The 18,176-nt window shown below is 37.6% G+C and overlaps 1 protein-coding gene across 1 annotated transcript in view; it reads right to left on the reverse strand.

The window, feature by feature from the left end:
- Positions 1-1,319: 1,319 nt before the first annotated feature.
- LOC124556331 (ras and EF-hand domain-containing protein-like) overlaps positions 1,320-18,176 on the reverse strand; it is a 207,951-nt gene continuing 191,094 nt past the window's right edge. Inside the window, exons 12-13 of the mRNA XM_047130301.1 lie at positions 5,710-5,906; positions 1,320-1,413 (exon numbers count right to left, since the gene is read on the reverse strand). Of these exons, the coding sequence (XP_046986257.1) occupies positions 1,320-1,413; positions 5,710-5,906 (291 nt within the window). The remainder of the gene's footprint in view (positions 1,414-5,709; positions 5,907-18,176) is intronic.

Here is an 18,176-nt window from a genome sequence, read left to right on the forward strand (position 1 = left end):
TTAATAGGTACACAAGCAAAAGTACAGAGCTTTGCTATCTTTCGGATTGAACTTCCCTTCTCAAGCTTGTACAAGAAACATGCCCATGAACACACTCAGTCACATGCACATGCCTGTCTCTCTACATTTTGCTCAGTTGACTGCCAGCTGTTTCCTGGCTCACAATGAGAGTACAGGTGTGAGGTGGGGGAGCAGGGTTGGAGGGGTGACAGATGGAGAGAAGCAGGAGGCAGGGAGAGGGTTGCGGGAGACATCTAGTGGCTAATGGAAGAGTGAGGAGCCACATGTGCGCTAGCTAGGGATGCAGGTAGAGGGGGCAGGTGGCTGGGCACACAATTTTACAGGCAGGTTTCACAGGTGTTCTGCCACCCACCCACCTTCCACAACATCCTAGTCCATCCCCATACCACTCCAACCCTCTCCCAACACTCTCCCTGCCTCCCGCCTCTCTCCATCCCACCCCACCCCACCCTGCACACCCACCTAACCCCAGTACACTCACTGTGGGCCAGTCAACTGTGGCAGTCAACTGAGCAGAACATAGGGAGAATAGCATGTGCATGTGTATGTGTTTGTGTACATACTTCTCCTACAAGCTTGAAAAAGGAAGTTCATTCTGAAAGCTAGCAAAGCTCTGTTCCTTTTGTTTGCATACCTATTGGGAAAGCAGTTCTTCTGTGTTTCAGTGAGTTGTCTTCTTTATTTATAAATAATTCGTGATTCCCAACCAGGCCTTACCATACATTATTATAGATGATCATTTGTGTTACTTGACATGCAGATTCTATAATGTGTGGAAGAGTTCCATCTTGTAAATTAAACAGCATTTTATTATTGAGTAATACTTAATTGTGTAAATACAACATGCAAAAAAGGTATTGGTTCACATTTCTACTTGCTACTATGTTCTACCTGGTAATGAATTTTCTGAATGTTTTTCTGTTTACAGTATGAGGAAAATAATTTCCATTTAAAATTCATCTGATAAAGTAATGTGACATATCACAGACAAAAGAAACTATTCTACTCTAAGTTAGAGAATTTTTGTTATTATATTGCTAAATCTTTTTATTATTGGAGTATATAGATTAATTTGTTTGGAACATTTGGATACTTAACAAATAGCTGTATATAATAACTGTAGGCCATATTTTTACTGTACAAAACAGTATTCTCACATTGCTGACTGCCTAGCTCATAGAGTATATAAGGATAATACTGATAATATGAGATATCTAGGTTACTTCTTATCTCTATAAGGTCCTCAAAATATTAATTTAAAAGTGTTGGCATTACAAGATCTTAATTAAACTGAAATTTTAATTATGGCAACAGGGTTTTGATTTGTGACCCTTAGGAGATATTTTTAGTGATGAAGTATGTACCTCAATGTCTTCTTGGGTCAACATTTCCCTGAAGTAACAAACAAAAACTTAAATTTTAGTCCAGATCATATAGGTATTACAAGAAAGCATAACTAAGATAAAGTAAAATATACACCAAATCATTTTGTAATAGTGAGTTACATGAATTGTAGCTTCAGTAATGTGTATTATTACAATGCTGATTGTAGCATTGTGGAGCCATTCTGATTCACAGCTGCTCAAACCACATCTCACAGAAATCATCAGAGCCTCACCTAAAGTGCTCATAGCAGCATCCCAGATGTATTCAATATTACTAAAGTCAGTTTGTATGAAAAATAGTATAATATAGTATAGTTTATTTTTTCTCCAGTGATCATATATATTACAATGACATTCGACATGTCATGTTGCAGTTTTATAGAGAGTAAACAAATTTCTTAGAAATTTTTTAATGATGCATGAAAACATTTTTATGACAATAGTGTTTACAGATAATCAACTGTAGTACACAGCATGTTATACAGGGTGTCCATGCTTAAAGTTCCAGTTTCAAAACACCTCAGAAAGAGAATTGATGATCAGATTGATGTCAAATTTTACCAGAATTGGTCCAATGTCTGCAAAGGGTCTGGAGAAAATGGTCACAATTTTCAAAGAGACAGGGTCTTTTGAAGTGTAATGAAAACTGTCACTGGTCCAGTGTCTGGTAAGGGTTTGCAGAAAAAAATTACAAAATTAAAAATGACAGTTCCTTTTGAAGTGCAATGTGGCATAGGGAGGAAAGCAGTTGATTTAACATCTGTCGAAGATGTGGCCACTGTATTGCAGGAGGGGTCAAGTGGTGGTGTAAAAATGTGCAGTGCATGGGTAATTGACTGAATGTTGGACATGCCTGTGAGCATGGTACATAAAATGCTATGAAACATCCTGCATTGATATCCATACAAAATCACCCATATTCAGGAGTTGCTTCTTGCTGAGCTGCCATCAAGACAAACATTTGTCCTGAAATTTCTTGCTTGCACTGAAGTGGACAATGAGTGGCCACAGAACATTCTATGGACAGAGTCCATTTCCATCCATCATGTAAATACACAGAATTGCAGATTATGGGCAATGGAAAATCTGCATGCACATCAATGGGTACTACTTCATTATGCGTAGGTGACTATGTGGTGTGGGTTGACAGCATTGTTTATAATAGGACCATATTTCTTGAAGAGATAAGACCTGTGGGTCCTTTTATCTGCACCATCACTGATAAATGCCATGAGAATCTTTTACACACTAAACAACATTCCAACCCTTCATGTTCAGTCCCATAGTGCCTAGAGCCATTTGAACCAACCCTTCAACAGCACGAGTAGAATAATTTTTATGCAATATGGCACTCTTCTGCACATTGCACAGCCAGTGAAGCAGCTGTGTCAGAGGCTTTTCAGAGATGCTAGAATTATCAGCCCTCGCTTCCCTACAAACTGGTCATGTAGACCACCTGGTCTTAATTCATGTGACATCAGTCTGTGGTGGTTATGTAAAATATATTGTGTTCAATGCTCCAATTATGAATGTAGCTGAATTGAAGACACATAATGCACAACACATTCTGAATCCCTGAGACACTCCGATCTGTTGGGGAATATGTGGTTTCTTGATCTCAGCTTGTGACAGAAAATGGTGGCTAGCTTATTGTACATGTACTGCTCCAGTCTCATGACTATCAGAAACAGAAGTCAGTCTGCTTTTTGTGCAGTTTCTGGCCTCAGAACTATTAAATCTAGTTTTTCCCATCTGATGTGGGATGATGTTGCCATGGTGGATGGGCTTACCTAACAGTGCCACAACTGTTGATTGTCAAACTTGTGCAATCACACACATTGAATAGTATGGAGGCTGTAATGTGCAACACAAACCATTGCTCCAGTGCTGCAATTCATCTGTCACTTGTAGCTGACCCCATTTGCCTTAAGGTAAAATTTTCATTAAACATTTTTTGTTCCATGAATTTTTCCTCTGCATCAATAATATACTGTTCAAATTCTGAGCAGTGGTTCTCTTTCTAAAGTGCTTTGAAACTGACACTTTAATTATAGGCACCCTGTACATACCAAAAGCCTGCATTAATTTACATGACATAATTTACACACATAAGAAAAGCCTGAAAAATTATGTGTTTCTGTGTCATGGTTGAAAATACAACTAAATTTATGCAAACTGAAAACTAGTTTTTATAGAATGTATGTTAGCCATACTGCAGAAAATATTTGGAAATTTTATACATAGTCAAAACTCCAGAATGAGAATTTCCACTCTGCAGTGGAGTGTGTGCTGATATGAAACTTCCTGGCAGATTAAAACTGTGTGCCAAACTGAGACTCGAACTCGGGACCTTTGCCTTTTGCGGGCACTTGCCCGCTAAAGGCAAAGGTCCCGAGTTCGAGTTTTGGTCCAGCACACAGTTTTAATCTGCCAGGAAGTTTCATAGTCAAAACTAATTTAAATTATATTTGCCCTAAATACACTTATCCTATATGTTCTCTTCAGTATTTTCAGCTCTGCACATTGTTTTCCTTTTTTCAGGAAATTTGTTTCCACATGAAAAATGAAGTGTTGTACTTCATTTTCAAATTTATGTTTATATTTGTCTTATGTCTTTGTCTGTAATTACTGTTGCACCTTATAACAACATCCAAAAATGAGATCTTTCTTCAGTTTTCTTTTGAAGGGGCTCAGTTCCTTCATGCTAAGTGGCAGTCTGCTATGAAATAAGCATCCTGATTTTGTAGTGTTCCTATCTGACATTTTCAGTTTTTTACTGCAGATATGGTAATTGCATCTAGTTCTTGTGCTGTGCTCATGAAATTCTTTGTTTGAAGATGCTTTACAATTCACCCTTAAAAGGAGTATTTTATCATCTGTGTACAAACTTGGTCAGTTAATATTTTAAATTCTTTGAATTTGTTTTTACAGGATTCACATAGTGTTAGTTTTTCCATTCATTTGATAGCTTTCTTTTGAAGTTTTCAAATTGTCTGGATGTGTTCATCTATTGCTCCTCCCCATACTGGTGTATGGTAAAAGATGCGAGGGAAGATAAGCCCACAGTACATTTTTAGCGTGGTTTCTGTGTCCATCACAAAGCACATTTGTTTCATTAAGAATATATTTGTACTTATTTTTGAGCAGGTATTATCACAATGGTTTTCCCATGTCAGATTTTGCATGTTCTTATGGGCTCTCTTTTCCAAATCCTTCATGGAGTCACTGCAAACTAGTAAAGTTGTGTCACTCAAGACATTGATTTGATTTATTGATTCATCCTATAAATCTTTCCAGATTGTGGGATACAAAAAAAATACACACACACACACACACACACACACACACACACACACACACACACACACACACACACACACACTTACATGGATATATGAATACAGTAATTATTTCAGCAGATACATGTATTTTAGCTTTATCCACAAAGTTTCTTGCAGTGTCAGCACTGTCTTGTTTCAAGTCTTTTGTGTCTTAAATGATCTAGAAATTCTTCTACTGAATAGAAGCAATGATCCAATAAGAATGCCCTTAGGGTTTTACATAATCACTTTCACATTTCCTTCAGTGAGCATGTCATTCATATACAAGGTAAAGAGCAGAGGTTAAAGTAGTGAACCCTGAGATTCTCCATATTTTACCTGCAGAAAATCAAAGCATGCATTTCTCTCTGTATTTTCAGATTTATGTTTTATTGCAACACACTTTTGCCTGTTTTCAGCAAATGTTGTTATAATTTCTGCAGCTTATGGGGAGATCTGAAAAGTGTCAACATTTTGATAGAGTATTTATCAATCAAACCATTATGACACTGATTAGTGGTGTGGTGTTGGATATTTCAGCACATGTCAGAAATAACTGTCACTCACTGATTCACACACACTTCACTGATTACTAAGCAAATACACTGGGATCATCTTAATAGGATTTTGCTGTTGTCTCTGTCACTGACTGGAATTAAATTCTCATCTAATATCTTAATTTGTTAGATTTTTTTGTGGTTCCTATATTTAGTCCTCATTATATTATGGTTTTAGTATCTACATTCCATGCTTTTATTTCTTGAGAACATAAAATATTCAGATCAGTTTTTTGGTTTGTTTTGTAAATGCAATTTTTTATACATTCAAAGAATTATTCATGGCATTCCAATGCAAACTTCATTGTGATGAAGGGGAGAAAGTGTTAAAGTAAAATGAACTGTCTTGGATAATTTCAAATGTAAGAGAAATGCAGTCTAGAGGTGACATAAAAACAGAGCAAGGACAAAAATTGATATAATTACCTGGTGAGCACTACTATTGCATCTGTTATGTTGAGTCCTGTTTTTGAGCTTGTTTCAAAGAATGGTACACCATGGTCTCTTGCAATTTTTTGCCCATGTTCAGGATCCACACAAGTCTTTCCTTGAGCCAGTTTATCACCACGTAGATCTATTTTATTGCCACACAATATTACTGGGATGTGATGTTCAGTAAGTTCCTAAAAATTTAAAAATAATTAATTTGCTAGTAATACACTCTTCTTTAGTTTGCATTTTAGATTATAATGTTGACTTTTCTTCAGTTATTTATAAAGTAGATGCTTCTTCAGTAAAGTGATACATGTCATTGATATCGGGAACAGTGCTTTGCATATGTCTAATGGACTGGGTGCATAGCACACTTTACAAATAGTAACCCATTTGGTAGCTTTCAACGAAAGTCAGTAAAGTGATAGCATTGAGTTTCTCTCTGTCTCTCTTATTGGTAACAACAATACTAACACTAAACAATATCATATACCAACACAATGAAGACAAACTTGTTCATAATTCATCAAGTAAAGTGCTAGAGTAGTGTAATTATCAAGAGCCATTTATTGTGACACAAAAGAACTATTTCAGTTTGGTAAGATATTTATATAAGTGTTAATTTTCTTAAGAACTTGCGTATAGTATGTAATTTCTGTGATACAAATAACTTAGAAAGAGTCCTTAAAAATTCTTCATGGCTACAATATAATTTTGGGTAAAACAAAGATTAATTCATGCAAATTTGTTTCCAGTTACAGTATAAAACATATGTACTTCTGAAACTTCTTGCCCAATTAAAACTGTGTGCCAAACCTAGACTCAAATCTGCAACCTTGCCTTTCTGTGCTCCTATTGACTAAGCTATCCAGATAGAGTTCATAACCAACTGACATTGCTTCAGAGATAAACTCTTCTTATGAAAACATAGAGATCAACAGAAAATTGTGCAGCTGATACCACACCAGTCTGTGATGAAAAAAAAGAGCCATCCAATTTTTTTACCCATATGTCCTCTTTAATTGCACTAAATCATTGGTCAGTGAAACCATCATCCTCTGTGACAGTTTCTTCATTGTCACATGACATTTTACCACAAGGTAGTGTTTAACCTAGCTGTTGTTAAGCGAACATAGTCTTGATCTTCAGTTTGTTGTCACTGACTGCTGAAAGACTGATAGTAAGCAAGTGATTGTGCTTCTGACATATTCAGCTAAGAACCCACCAGGCAAATAAAGTAAACAGTGAGATAGCAACACAATTTAGTGTCCTGAAAAGCAGATTTGAAAACAAATGTGGAATATATGATTTAATATGATTTTCTTGGGATTTAATATCAGTAATGCACAGCATCTCCTCATTAACCAGTGACCTTGCTGCGGTAGGGCGGCTTGCATGCCTCATTGATACGGATAGCAGTACCTTAAGTCCACCATAATGCAGAGGTATCTGTGGAGAGGCAAGACAAACTTGTGGGTCCTGAAGAGGGGCAGCAGCCTTTCCAGGAGTTTCAGAGGTAGGCAAAAGCCTGCATCCAGGATGAATTTTTCACCCTACAACAGAGTGTGCACTGATAAGAAAATTCCTGACACGTTAAAACTGTGTGCCAGACTGGGACTGAAAACTGCAACCTTTACCTTTTGCGGGCAAGTGGTCAACTGACTGAGCTATCTGCGTATGACTCACAACCTGTCCATACAGTCTTACTTGCACTGGTAACTCATATCTTACCTTCCAAACTTCACAGAAGTTACACTGAAAAACTTTGGGGACTAGCACTCCGGGAGGAAAGGATGTTTTGGAGACATGACTTACCCTCAGCTTGTGGGATCATTTCCAGAAAGAATTTTCCACATTCCAGTGGAGTGTGTGCTGATATGAAATTTCCTGGTAGATTAAAACAATGTGCTGGACCGGGACTCTAACCCAAGACCTCTGCCTTTCACAGGAAAGAGCTCTACCGACTGAGCTGCCCGAGCATGACTCACAACCCATCATCACAGGCTTACTTCCATCAGTACTTCATTTCCTACTTTCTAAACATCACACAAGTTTTCATGCAAATCTTGTGGGACTAGCACTCAGTCTGAGTGATTGACTGATCTGCCCTTTTAACATCAGCCTATGTGACCATGCTGTTCTTGTTCTGCAAATGGCAGAAAGCAAGGGGAAACTACAGCCATGGACATGTAGGGCATGTAGCTCTTCTGTAAGATTAAATGATGATGGTATCCTCTTGTGTAAAATATTCTGGAAGAAAATAGTCCCCCATTTGGATCCATGGTTGGACTACTCAGGAGGATGTGGCCATCAGGAAAAATAGAACTGCCATTCTAAAAGATGGAGCATGGAATGTAAGAGCCCTTAATTAGGCAGATAGGTCAGAAAATTTGAAAAGGTAAATGGACAGGTTGAAGTTAGATATAGTGGGAATTAGTGAAGTGCAGTGGCAGGAGCAACAAGGCTTCTGTTCAAGTGAATAGAGGGATACAAATACAAAATCAAATAGGGGTAATGCAGGTGTAGGTCTAATAATAACTAATGAATGCGTCCAAACACCATAACATCTGGTCCACCAAAATGATTATGTTCAACAATGCTGGACATACCTTCATGCGGCAAGAGGTGCACCCAGAAACACTGTTGAACATGGTTGCTTTGGCAGTCCAGTTGTTTTGGAGTGGAGTGGCATAATGTTGTATGGGTGTACTTCCCTCCAAATCTTTGAACATGGTACATTCACTTGTCAATGTTATTGTGACACTGCACTCCTCTCCATGTGCATCTTTTCAGAGGTGCATTTGGCCTTGACTTGGTTTTATTGATAAGAATGTGTGCCAGCATCAAACTGTGCAGGTGGAGTAGCTCTTTGAATAAGAGCATATTCAACGGATGGACTGACCTGCCCATTCACTGACTTAAAACCCACTGAGAACATGTGGGATGCATTGGGGAATGTACTGCAGCACATCAACATCTGCCAGCGACCATCCAAAAGTTGTCAATCATGTTGGTAGAGGAATGGAACACCCTACCACAACAGCTCCTTAACAACTTTGTGGCCATCATTGGAACACATTGCAGAGCATGCATTGTCATCCATGGTGAACACACACCCCCTGTTAAGAATCATGTCCTGTCTTTTGTAATGTCCAGGGGACCATAATGAATCATGGGGACTTCAGTGAAATTATTGTCTTTTTTAAATAAAATGTCATTTCTGTTCATCTCATTGTCCATTTCTTTCAGTTATCTTCTGCAATCTACTGTAGAAATTTTTTCTATGTATGGTCCAAGTATCATTGAAGTATTCTTCTTAATTTGATTTCAGTAACTGATTATTGGTGTGTAGTATAGTAATAACGTATCACACAGACTATTAAATACAGTGTTGACAATTTTTTTCTATTGCAACAATTTTAAATTCAAATAGGTATGTGTACCTCAGAACAATTTTTCACATTTGAAAAAAATCTTACTTTTCTGGAGTAATTTTTGTAATTTTGGAACAAGACTGTAGCACACATAAAGAGAATGCTATCATTTCAAAATGAAAAAAGAAAATGTATTAAACTTCTATTACAGAGCTGCCTAAAGGCAAAGGTCTGAAAAATGTTCCAAGATACCATCCTCTCTCCTATTTTAGTATTATTCTTCAGAGGATATTGTAGACATCAGAAATTTGCACTCACAATAAAATTAAATTTGTTTCCATATCCTATGCTATTTTCTATGTCCCATAAATTTCAGTATGAACTGTGGATTCCTTCATGGTGTCTATCTCTCACAAATCTGTTTATCGCTCAAAATATAAAACTTCCATAAATAATAACAAATGGTGACTAATTATTATTTATTGTTCAGCATAATTAATTCACACTACCTGGTAAACTATGTGAATGAGCATGTTCCAAGTATTACGGAGAAGTTACAACAAAAATTTCCACAAACAAATATAACACCTACAAATAATTATGCTCTAAGTACAATGATGTTGCAACCAACCACAGAGAGTGAAGTCAGTAAAATTGTATGAAAACTAAAAAATAAAGAGTCAGTAGTCTTATATGAAGTACCAATATGAGTATTGAAACAGTGGGTAGAGAGTACACAAGCTTCCTTAACAAAATAATAAATCAGTCCTTCACATCAGGGAAGTTTCCAGAGACTTAGGTAAGAGTTGTACCTCTGCTAAAGAAATACAATGCAGCTGACATAGAAAAACTTACTGGCCCATTTCCTTGCTGTCATCATTCTCAAAAATAATAGAATCAGTTGTGAAAGACAGATTAATGAATTACTTGAATAAATACAATCTTTTAAGTGTATTACAGTTTGATTTCTGAAGTGGTTGGATTGCAGAACCAGCCATAGCCAAATTCACAGAAGTGGTACTTGATGCTCTTGACAAAGATGAGTGTGTTGCAGACATATTTTTATATCTTTCTATTGCTTTTGGTGCTGTTGGCCATAAGGTTCTACGAAATAAGCTAGAAGCATTAGTAATAAGTGGTGTAGGTAATGTCTGGGTAAGATCACACATAGCAGATAGTTTACAAAGAGTACAGATAATACATACCTCAAGTAAGTCTAAACTTTTAGTAAAACCCTTATCAGAACCACAATATGTTAGTATAAGAGTTCCTCAGGGTAGCATTTTATTACCAAAACAGTTCCTGATATACTGCAATGACCTTCCCAACAGTGTTAGTCATGGGGAAAAAAATTCTCCTTTTTGATGACACCACTATTGTAGTCACCGAGGAAACAAGAGAAATCTTTGCAAGGAAAGCAAATGAAACCATCAAGGGAATTTACAATTGGTCAAAAAGCAGTAAAGTGACATTGAACATAAAGAAAAGAAATGTCATGAATTTCAGTCTGAAGAGGGATAATGACACTTTTAAATTAAATGTAGGTGGCACCTATATGGACTGTGTAACAAATGCAGAATTTCTATGAATGAATACTGATTCTCATTTGAAGTGGTGTGAACACACAAAGATATTTACAAACAGAACTGCCATCAGCATGTTATGCCCTTAGAGTCCTGTTATCAGAGTGTAACAACCATTGTCTTTCAGTTACATACTGTTCAATCTTCATTCAGTTCTTAGCTATGACATTCCTTTCTGGGGAACAAATGGACAAAAATATGAGCACAGATTTCAAGCTGCAGAAAAGGGCCATAAGAATAATAACCAAAACTCGCAGTCAAGCTCATTGTAGAGACCTGTTTAAAACACTAAGGATTTTTAATACATTGAGCAAGTGCATTTTCCAATCATCTGTACACATTAAAACTAAGATTGACAAGTACTGCACAAACTGCTCTGTCCATGACTGTGGAATTAGATATAGACCAAACTTAGATTTACCAAGAAAGAATAAATATAGTACACAAAACAGCATTTTCTACCAAGGAAGAATACTATACAATAAAGCCCCATAGGGGATGAAAGAAATTATTTAAAAAAAGTTATTTAGAAAGGCAGTTAAAAAGTACCTGTTAAGAAAGACATTCTGTACACTGAAAGATTACTTAGATAACACAGTGTAGGGGTTTGGTGAAAAATGTAACACAAATAAATAATAATAATGGTAATAAAACATCTATCATTCCATATAACACTTGCAAACTATATTTTTTCCTTCATTTTTATTATTTTATGGAAAAAATTACTACCAAAAATGTGCAATGTATAGTACCAACAAGTTATGCACTTTCTGATCTCAACATCTCACTCATTATAGAGGGTTGCAGACTTAGTTTTTCAGTCTAGGAAATGTGAGGTTGTCGTACACAAAATGGTCCTGACATCATCTGATAGTGTGTGCAGTGACTGGGAGCGAGAAATGAATGAACATTGCACCATTAGGCATTTACATTATTAAATAACTTGTTTGTAAAACAGTATTGTACACTAAGGATAAACCAAATGAGGTGGTAGCACTGTTTTAAACAGAGTGGCCTTGCATTCAGGAGGGTGGAGGCTCCAGTCTTCATTCAGCCATTCTGATTTAGGTTTTCTGTCATTTCCCTGTCATTTTGCCTATTTCAGGCAAATGGGTCCTGTTATAACGCCATGGCTAGTAGCCCTTGATACATATCCTGACAAAAAAAAAATTTAAGTGCCCAGAAAAGGAGGAGGAAACAGAATGAAACTTCACAGTTTAAGAGTGTATGGCTTGTTATTTCAGTGATTACAAAATCAAGTCAAATTGACAAAGAACGTTTGTAGTCTGAGTCCACTTATTTGTATGACATTGCACCCTCTCTAGTATGGATATATGAAACAATTCGTTTGGGAAGGCTGTCATAAAGCTATTGTATTCTCTCCTGATGACTGTTGTAAATGGTCCTTGATTTCCTGGACACTCGCAATGGCACAGAATTGATGTCCAGGTTGGTCCCTGACATGTTCTATCAGGAACAAAACTGGGGATTTTGTTGGCCGTGGAAGTACCTTAACATCATGCAGACAGTTCATAGAGAAATGTGCCATGTCTGGGTGAGCATTGTCCTGTTGAAAAATGGCACCACAATTGCATGAGAGGTAACACATGAGGATGCAGGATGTCTCTGACATACTGTTTTGCTATCAGAGTTCCCTCAGTCATTATGAGCCATGACGTGAAGTCACACCTGATATGACCCCAGACCACAATACCAGGACTAACATCACTGTGCTTCTCCAGAATATTGGAAGAGTGGGACCTCTCTCTAGATCACGACCATCAGGGCCAGTTTGAGAATATTTTTCCACACAAGCAACTTATCATTTGGCACCCTTCTCCTTCCTCCTGCCACCATCTTCCTCATAAACTCTCACTCCTGTCAGTTTTCACTACTAATTGTGAAATGCACTGTATTCAACATCATTCATGAGCAGTCTTTGCAGCCTGGTCATGGCTCCACATCAAATACAGCTGTTTTCGATGTGTTAGTGGCAGAATTTGCATGGGATGGTAATTCCCCAATCTGACTCTTGTTAGTCTCCAATCAATGGTGCAGGATGACACAAAATGTTGCAGGGAGTCCATTACTTGTTCTTGGATGTCATACATAGATATGAGTTGCATATGATGTAACTGACACACAATAGTGCAGTATTGACAATGTCTTTGTCAAACACATACAATGTGCCACACACTGCTCACATTGATGCAGAAGACAATACATTTAAACAGGCTGCCAGTGCACCACCTTGGACCTTGCTCTCTCCAGTTTCACCATCTTCCAATGGGTGACGCTGCGGGCATGACCAGAGGACACAGTCTTTGCTTCAACTAACAGCATGCAAATGTAACTGCCCGTGTGCCTCTTTAATTTGCTGGATGCTGAGATTTGCCCCAGACCTTGGAAGACTTTCAGTGAGATAACAACTACAAACTAGTGTGACATTATTGACATTCAGTGGTAGAAACTGTTAGCCAGTGATCCACATTATTGTGGAGACAATTCAGAGATTGATTGTATGAAAGACAGTGTGAAACAGAGAAGCAAGAGACATTAATTTACTTATATTTTCAATTATTTTGTTCATAATGTCAATAAATATGTTCATGTTTTAGCCATTTAATAAATATTTGGAATGCTCTTAATTGGTCAGGCCACTTCTTCTCAACTGTCTGCACAACATATATTTCTGGAGATGAGGATGGGATTAGAGTGGATCCATGGAATTTGAAAAAAATCACTGGCAACTCCAAATGACATCTAATTACCCAAAAATTGTTCTCTTGCATCAATAGTCAATGAAACAATTGAACTTCCTGGCATTATATTTAGTTTATATTGGAATATTTTTAATTTTTGCATGAAATGGTAACCATGGGAGAGCCATCACTCACTGCACTTAGTTATCAGAGCCAATAAATACAAATGTTACGATCAAGCATTGCCAGACTACCAGCAAGCCCAGAAGTCAGCGATGACTGAAGTACAGAATTCTTTTGGCCACATACTGCCTCCTCCATTCCATTCCTTTGATGCAAAACAAGAGCGCTAGATGGAATACAAATGGCAGATGGTGCAGCATTATGTAGCCAACAAAATCTCAGGTGACTCACAATGTTTTTTCTTTTTTTCATGAGTAAAAGTGTACGTTTCCTGTTTGTGCCAAAAATTATTTCCCCAGTCAGAGCCTCAAACCCTCCCCTATCAGAAAGTCATTAGGAAAGTTGACCAATTTTTTGATGTATAGATTCATGTTGCTGCTGCTTACTTCAAATATTTTTGTATGTGCCATCAAATTAATTACACCTACAAGGAATGGACCATTGAACCCAAAGGCATGATGAGGAATTGTAAATTTAACTGCAATTCTGGAGCTTCATTTCAAGATGAAATGGTTCATGTTGTAATTATTCAGAACCTGGCTGACAATAATATATGGACAGAGATTTTAAAGTATTGCAATCCTGGTCTAATGAAAAATGGTCAAATCTCAGGAAGTGCAAGACCCTGTGGAAATAGCCTGTTGCAATGTTGGCCATAGATAGTTTTAAATGGGCACAGACCCACATGGATCATATTGAAAACAGCCAGAAGCCATGGCGAACACAATACATGTGGCACCCAGTTAGTTTCCTGCAAGTTCTCGTGCTCCAAAGTCTTGTGCTGTGTAACAAACGACCACGACCATTGCTTCTTCAATCAAGCAGAATGCCACAACCATAAACTGGGACACATATAACAAATGTGCCAGCAAAGAAATCACAAAGTCAACTCTGTTCTACACAAATCTAAAATTGTGAAATTGGAAATAAATATGATCTCACATTCTGATTCCACACCTGCTCCTCATGGTAATACTCACAGGAACCATACACAAGTGTAAGACTCACAAAGCTACAGGCTCACAAACATCATCTCTCATCAAACAGGCAATCAGCAAAATGCTCAGTCTCTCACAAATCTGGCACACGTAGGCTTCTGAAAGTCCGACCTGAATATCACATTCAGAGGAACAACTGTAAACTGTTCCTCTCTTTATAGATTTTCAATCAAAATGTACTGTTTCAGTTAGACATTGATACTTCTGTCACACAGTCACATTAATTAATCAGACTACATATAAGCAATTGGAGCACCCTAAGCTACAGAAATCATGTCTGCAGCTCATGGTCCGCAAGGTTGAAAGTATCTGTTCTTGGGATGGGCACTTTGCAAGCAAAATCTAAAAATATTACAACATTATTGCCACTCATGGTGGTCAGATCATCCCTAGTCCCAGTATTTTTGGCATGGGTGCATTTAATTTGTTTGGATTATATACTGAAGACAATGTGCATGCTATCAATACTCAAGTTTCCCATGCAAACATTCAACAAACATGTGAAAAATATGGACATATTTTGATGGCAGATCGAAAGAGACAAAGAATTTTTAAGTGCACATTATATTTGACAATGCTCAACCAAAGTGCTCATGCACACATCCAACACCTCTAGTCACATGTAAGCAAGTAAGCAAGCAAGTAAGCTAGCCACATGTGACGAAGTTGCTTCTGAACTCAATAGATTGATACAAATCATTGTTTTGAAACACATTACTGCAAGTCAATGGGCATATCTGCCAGTTATCACTAGAAAACTGAATGGAAGAATTAGTCCTTGTGTAGACTTTAAAACAAAATTTATTGCTCAATTATTAATTCTTTCCCACTTTCACGTATTGAGGAGCTTATAGATCACATAGCAGATGGACAATTGTTTCCCAACTTGTTGTGGCCACTACTTCCCAGCAACTTCCCCTCGTCAATAAATATGTTGGCTTGTATAAATACCAGTGCTTCCCTTCAGAAGTGAGACTGCTCATGTTGTTTCAATGCTTTTATGAACAAGAAACATCAAAAGTTTCATCCAGTTCAAATTATTTTGATGACATCATTGTGTCTGGACAAACACTGGAACAGCATCTAAAAATTTAGAATCTCTTTTCCAAGTTGTAACTGATGGAGGACTCAAGTGTAATCTACAGAAATGTTCATTTTTCAATAATGAAATTGAATATTTGTGACATCTCATTGATGCCCATGGTGCCTGTCCCTCAACTAAGCATTTAGAGGCTTTCTGGAGATTTCTGTTTCCTAAGAATGTATGAAAACTAGAGGTAGTTCTTGGGAAACTTACTTATTACATTAAATTCATTCTGACCGCAGCACAAATCGTTGTTCCCTTACAGTGCCTCCAGCATAAGAACATTCCTTTCCAATGGACTGGAGAATGTTGAAAATCATTTCATATGTCAAAAAATGCATTAATTAGTCATTTCATAGGTCAAAAAATACATTAATTAGTCATTCATGCCTTATTTTTTTATGATTTGCAGAAACCAATAGTGCTTGCTGTTGATACATTATCACATGGAATAAGGGATTTTTATCTCATGAGGTTTGAAACACTGAACACCTCACAGCATTTGCATCCAAGATCTTGAACAAGGTCCAAGTCAACTACAGCCAGGTGGGACAGGAAACCTTCAGCATTATACATGGCTTCATGAAATTTCATCAATATTTGAATGGTCAAAAAATTTTTCTCATGGCTGATCAAAAGCTGCTGACAGCCCTTTTTAATACAATGAAAGATATGCCTGATTGGACAGCACAGAAGCTGCAGTGATGGCCACTACTTCTTTCCAACTAACAGTATGAAATTATTTATAGCCTAATGGCACAAAATGCAAAGAGAGACACTCTGTGTCCCCTCCCTATGGGAACTGACTCAGAATCCAATGCATCAGAAGCTTCTTGTCTTCAAATTCATCAATCTGTTTCATGAGCACTCCAAGGTTTTCCATTGATTGTTGGCAGATTGCACAAGCTACTGAACAGGATCAACCAATATGATTGTTCAAGTACTACATTCAGATGGGTTCACCTCATAATCCAAAATCAGTTTCAGATGCAGTAGTACAAAATTACCATGCTCATTGCAACAGCCTGTCTCTTAAGAATATGGTAATTTTACTGCATACTCCTAATGAACAAATGCAATGAATGATTCCCACATTTTTGAAACAGAATGTTTTGAAAATTTTATGTAGAGTACCTTGGGGAATCGTTAGAACCAGCAGTTAGCGTGCCAGCACCACATGTGGCCTGGTCTTGATAAGCAGAGTGAACTGATGACTCCTCACTATCACTTGTGTGCACACAACAAGGCAGTGCCATATCAAGAGTATTTCAATTGGCCTCTAGCTGGTGGTCCATGGCAATCCATACATGTTGATTTTGCTCATCCTTTCTGGAACACCAGATAGCTAATTATTGTCAATGCCCACAGCAGGTATCTGTTTGCCATTCCAGTGAATTCAACCACTAGCACTAGCACTATCAAAGCACTCACTTTCACCTAGTGTTTAGAAGGCTTGCTACAAACTATCACTATGGATAATGGCCTGCAGCTTTCCTACTTGGAATTTCAGCAATTTTGCCAGCAAAATGGGGTTCTCTCTTCAACTGAATGGTGATGCCAGATGTTTCATTTGCATTTTAGAGGCCCATATGTCCAAACTTTGTGCTTTGAACTTGAGGGAAAATGATTTGTTGTAATTTCTCAGTATCTATCACACTCTGCCTTTATCACAGCTTTGCTAGCAGAATTATTACTTGGTCATCATCATCACATTTTGTTTCATCTATTTCACCCTCCACAGTCTGCTTCAGATGCAAACTTCACAACAAAATTCTGTATGAAGGACACAGTTTTTCATCATGTCTATAACAAGCCTCACAACTTGATATCTGGCATCGACACCCAGACAATGTGCTGAGCTCATTATATCATTAGGGCAAATCAGGCACCCATTGAGGGCACCGAAAACCACCTTTGTTTTTGTGATTATTGTGATCCTGCCATAGATTTTAATTTTTCAGAAATGCTGCCTACAACCCAAACTGCTGCCCCCAAGCAGCCCTTGCAAGTGTCTGACATTTGGGCACATGGGTCGCATCTGCAGCATCTGCTGCATCTGCAGCTATTCAGCATGATGTTACTCACAGACATCAAGCCTGCACCAACCTCACAGTCTCTGGCTTCTTCACCAGCACCAATGCTACACCCACCTGTGCCACTGGATGGATGTCCCACTTGTGGTTTTTTGGCAGGCATTTATGGTGGTTCGCAACATGATTGTCAGGACAAGGGTGCCATCTGCCATCATCCTTCATCCAACTCCATCAGCTGCACCATGGCACAACCCTCCCTCATGTTGGCATCCACAGCCACATTATGTGACAATTGCAATGTGCAATAAGCTGTTTGGACCATATATATTCACAAATTCCCAATATTATCCTTTTTTTATCTTATTTGAAATGTTTTAAAGTCTGAGTGTATAGTAGTATATGTCATGCTAAAACAATTAACCCCTGTGATTAAAAAAACAAATTTCATAAAATTACTGTACTACAAAAAGATATATATAGATAGATATATTATCTGATATATAT

The sequence above is a fragment of the Schistocerca americana genome, chromosome X (genome assembly GCF_021461395.2).
Source record: "Schistocerca americana isolate TAMUIC-IGC-003095 chromosome X, iqSchAmer2.1, whole genome shotgun sequence".
Lineage (NCBI taxonomy): Eukaryota > Metazoa > Arthropoda > Insecta > Orthoptera > Acrididae > Schistocerca > Schistocerca americana.